Source organism: Etheostoma spectabile, chromosome 21, assembly GCF_008692095.1.
Source record: "Etheostoma spectabile isolate EspeVRDwgs_2016 chromosome 21, UIUC_Espe_1.0, whole genome shotgun sequence".
Lineage (NCBI taxonomy): Eukaryota > Metazoa > Chordata > Actinopteri > Perciformes > Percidae > Etheostoma > Etheostoma spectabile.
The window spans coordinates 21,746,322-21,751,501 of NC_045753.1; the positions used below are offsets into that span (position 1 = coordinate 21,746,322).

The window sequence follows — 5,180 nt, forward strand, 5'->3', positions numbered from 1 at the left end:
CTGGGGTTGTTTTTATACACACCTGAGACCTAATTGATCCATTATTAGTCACACACTGTGTGACTAATAATGGATCAATTAGTCACAGTGTGTGACTAATAATGTAGTCTAGAATTTTTGACAGTGTAGTCTGTCAAAAATTGATAAATAGTCCTAGTAAATTTTGTCAAAAAAGTGATTAAAAATGTCATAGTATAGTCTGTTGAAAAAAGTGATGAAAAAGTCATAGTATAGCATGTGGATAAAAGTGATTAAAAGTCATACTATAGTATGTTGAAAAAAGTGATAAAACGTCATAGTATGACATGTTAAAAAAAAGTGATGTAAGAGTCATAATACAGTATATCAAAAAATGGATAAAAAGTTACGATATAGTGTGTTGAACAAAGTGATTAAAAAATCGAAGTATACTGTGGCATGTCAAAAAAATGATGAACAAGTCATAGTATAGTATGTTGAAAAAAAAGGTAAAAAGTCATAGTGTCACTTGTTGAAAAAAGTGATAAAAAAGTCCTTGTATAACATGTCAAAAAAAGTAATGAAAATTCTAAGCTATGTACCCTAAGAGAAAGTTGTGTTCTTTTGGCTTATTTGTCCCTTTCACTTAGTATAATTGACCTAAAAAACAAGTCTTATCAAAAAAAGTGATACAAAAAAGTCATACTATAGTATGTAAAAAAAAGCGATAAAAGTCATGGTATATTATGTCAAAAAAAGTGATAAAAGTCAAAATATAGTTTGTCAAAATAAGTGATAAAAAAGTCATGGTATAGTACTTTGAAAAAATGTGATAAAAAAGTCAGAGTATAGTTTGTTGAAATAACAGATAAAAAAAGTCTTAGTATAGTATGTCAAAAAAGTCATAGTACAGTATAGCATGATAAAAAAGGAATATAAAGTCATACTATAATTTGTCGAAAAAGTCATAGTATAGCATGTTGAAAAAAGTGATAAAAAGTCATAGTATAGTTTGTCAAAAAACAGATAAAAAAGTCATAGTATAGCATGTTGAAAAAAATGATTAAAAAGTCGCAGTATAGTTTGTTGAATAAGTGATAAAAAGTCTTAGTACAGTTTCTTCCTCAAACATATAATAATACATCTTCTGTCTTCCAGTAATAATCGTATTACCCTAAGCTATCTGACCTGCCAGAAAGGAAATAAGCATGTCAAAAAAAGTCCCGGTATAGTATGTTTAAAAAAGTGATAAAAAAGTCACGTATAGCATGTCATAAAAAGTGATAGTATAGTATATCAAAAAAAGTCATAGTATAGGATGTGATAAAAAAAAATATTAGAAAAAGGGATAGTCCTCAAAACATAAAGGAATTAAATTGCCAATCTTCCATCTTCTAACCATTCTCTAATCACCCTAAGCTATGGGACCCAACAGAAGACTGTGTTGTTTTGGCTTATTTGTCCCTTTCACTTAGTATATTTCACTTGAAAAACAAGTCTTAGTATAGTGCATAAAAAAAGTGATAAAAAAGTCAGAGTATAGTTTGTCAAAATAACAAATAAAAAGGTCATAGTACAGTATGTCAAAAAGATCATAGTAAAACATGATGAAAAAAAAGTGATATAAAGTCATACTGTAGTTTGTCAAAAAAAGTAATAGTATTGTATGTCGAAAAAAGTGATAAAAAGTCAAAGAATAGTTTGTCAAAATAACAGTTAAAAAAGTCATAGCATAGTATGTCAAAAAAAGTGATTAAAAAGTCACAGTATAGTTTGTTGAATGAGTGATAAAAAGTCTTAGTGTAGTAGTCTAAGTTTGTTGATTAAAGTGAGTCATAATATAGTATGTCAAAAAAGTAATAAAAGAAAGACTTAGTGCTGTATATCAAATAAAGTGATATAATAGTCATAGTATATCGAAAAAATAGCATAGCATAGTATGTTGAAAAAAGTGATGCAACAGTCATAGTATAGCATGTCAAAGAAAGTCATAGTAAAGTATATTTAAAAAAGTGATAAAAAGTCATAGTATAGGATGTGATAAAAAAAAAAGATAAAAAAAGGGATAGTCCTCAAAACATAAAGGACTTGAACTGCCAATCTTCTGTCTTCTAAATAGGCTCCAATCACCCTAAGCTATGGGACCCAACAGAAAACTGTGTTGTTTTGGCTTATTTGTCCCTTTCACTTAGTATATTTCACTTAAAAAACAAGTCTTAGTATAGTACATAAAAAAAAAAGTGATAAAAAAGTCAGAGTATAGTTTGTCAAAATAACAAATAAAAAAGTCATAGTATAGTATGTCAAAAAGGTCATAATATAACATGATGAAAAAAAGTGATATAAAGTCATACTGTAGTTTGTTGAAAAAAGTCATAGTATTGTATGTCAAAAAAAGTGATAAAAAGTCAAAGAATAGTTTGTCAAAATAACAGTTAAAAAAGTCATAGCATAGTATGTCAAAAAAGTGATTAAAAAGTCACAGTATAGTTTGTTGAATGAGTGATAAAAAGTCTTAGTATAGTAGTCTTAGTTTGTTGATTAAAGTGATAGAAAATACTTAGTATAGTATGTCGAATAAAGTGAGAGTCATAGCATAGTATTTCGAAAAAAAGTGATAAAAAGTCAAAGTATAGTTTGTCGAAATAACAGATAAAAAAGTCATAGTATTGCATGTTGAAAAAAGTGATTAAAAAGTCACAGTATAGTTTGTTGAATGAGTGATAAAAAGTCTTAGTATAGTAGTCTAAGTTTGTTGATTAAAGTGATAGTCATAGTATAGTATGTCAAAAAAGTAATAAAAGAAAGACTTAGTGCTGTATATCAAAGAAAGTGATATAATAGTCATAGTATATCGAAGAAATAGCATAGCATAGCATAGTATGTTGAAAAAAGTGATGCAACAGTCATAGTATATCATGTCAAAGAAAGTCATAGTAAAGTATGTTTAAAAAAGTGATAAAAAGTCATAGTATACCATGTTGAAAAAGTGATTAAAAAAAGGTCATAGTATAGTGTTGCAGAAGGTGATAAAAAGTCTTAGTATGGTATGCAAAAAAGTCAGCATGATAATAAAAGTGATATAAAAGGTCATAGTATAGTATATAGAAAAAAGTGATAAAAAAGTTATACTATACTGTCGAAAAAAGTGATAAAAAAGTCTTAGTATAGTATGTTGAAAAAAGTCATGGTACAGTACGTTAAATAAAGTGATGAAAAAGACTTAGTATAGGATGTTGAATAAAGTGATGTAAGAGTCATAGTTTAGGATTTCAAAAAAAAGTAACAAAGGGTGCAGTATGTTGAATAAAGTGATGCAACAGTCATGGGATGTAGCATGTCAAAAATGTCATAAACCCAGTATAGCATTTAGAAAAAAGTCATAGTATAGCTTGTCGATATAAGTGTTATGAAAAGTCATTTTACAGTATATTAAAAAAAAGTAATAAAACATTCATACAATATTGTCCAAAAAAGTGATAAAAAAGTCTTAGTAAAGTATATTGAAAAAGTCATGGTATAGAATGTTGGATTAAGTAATGTAAGTATCATAGCATAGTTTTTTTTTTAAAAGTGATAAAAAGTGATAGCATATTATGTCAAAAAAAGTGATGAAAAAGTCACTGTATAGTATGTCAAAAATGCGATAACAAAGTTATTGTATAGTTTGTCGAAAAAAGTTTAAGTATGTCGAAAAATGTGATAAAAAGTCCTACTATAGTTTGTCACCAAAAGTCTTAGTATGGCATGTCGAATAAAATGATAAAAAGGACTTATAAAGTGATAAAAAAGACTTACGTATAGTATGTTGAAAAATTGAGTCATAGTATATTATGTCAAAAAAGTGATAAAAAAGACTCAGTACAGTATGTTGAATAAAGTGATGTAAGAGTCATAGTATAGTATGTCAAAAAAGGGAAAAAAAAGTCTTGGTATAGTAATGTTGAATAAAGTGATAAAAAAGTCATAGTATAGTCTGTTAAATAAAGTCATTAAAAAATGTCACAATAGTACGTCCAAAAAAGTCATGAAATACTCAGAGTAAAGTATGCCACAAACATTTCATAAAAACAGTCATATGTTAAAAAGAAGTATGTTATGAATCATATTTTATAACAAAAATTCAAAAAAACAGTCATAGTATCTCATAAAAAAATCACAGTACGCTCTTTGATATAAAAATCCTTCAAGACCCCCTGGAGGGTTAGGTCACAAAAAGTGGACATTGAAAATCTCCCCCCCAAAATGTTAAGTGTTCTCATGGCCCTGCTCAACATTAAAATATTCCATAAATCATAAAAATTGTTTTGTACTCAAAACTAAACCTCTGATGTTTCGTTGTGTGCAGGTCAGTGCGGCAGATTAGAGTTTTGGAACCCAGATTTCGACGTTTGTGTGCCCTGTGCATCATGCAAGCAGTACCCAAAGACCCCGTCATGCAACACATGTAAGACAGTGAATCAGGAAATGTATTTATACAGCGATGTCCTTTCTTTCAGTGTTAAAGTTCTTTTCCTTCGTCCAACAGGTAAATCTGTGGATGAGACACCAGACGTGTGGAAACTGGCAGCCATTACCAGCTTCTCAGTGCTGGCTGTGGTGCTGGTCGGTGCTGCGCTGATTATCGGGGTCATGGTGCATCGACGCAAGTCACACAAACGGCCTCTACGTGGTGAGATTCTTTTCAACATGAAATCTGATGTTATTCGTACTAGAATAAGATGAAATATACATATTTCACCCTGACTCAAAAAGAATGGTTAGATTTGAAAATAGTGTTCTTTTGATTGGCAAAATAAAAATTCTAGTGTCAAACATGGTCTAAGTTTTTTTCAACCCCAGGTAACAATTAAGAAATTGTCATGAACCATCAATACAAAATTTGTAATTTTGACATTCCACTGCATTACCTGGAATCCCAGAATAGAAAAGTTTTTCTCAATGCCTGATTTCAGTGGGGCTTTGATTTGCTTTTTCTTCTGTTCCAAATATTTTGGGACCATTGTACCAGAGGTGGCGACGACAATTATCAAGTACATGAGTGAAAACAGTATTTGTGTGATATTCCAGGCTAAAAGAGATGAGTTATTGATGACAAAGATTACTTTGGGGATAAGCAATGCTTTAAAATCATGTTTGCTGGTGTAAAGCGATTCTTAGTAATCATGAGCAAGGTTCAAGGTTCAAGAGTCTTTATTATCCCCAAGGGGCAATTTGTTGTG

General features: G+C 29.6%; 1 protein-coding gene across 1 annotated transcript in view; it reads left to right on the top strand.

Annotated features, from left to right (window-relative positions):
• Window positions 1–5,180, top strand: part of si:rp71-1c10.7 (tumor necrosis factor receptor superfamily member 12A) — a 13,921-nt gene that overhangs the window by 6,598 nt on the left and 2,143 nt on the right. Inside the window, exons 2-3 of the mRNA XM_032501794.1 lie at window positions 4,307–4,405; window positions 4,487–4,630. Coding sequence (XP_032357685.1) covers window positions 4,307–4,405; window positions 4,487–4,630 — 243 coding nt within the window. The remainder of the gene's footprint in view (window positions 1–4,306; window positions 4,406–4,486; window positions 4,631–5,180) is intronic.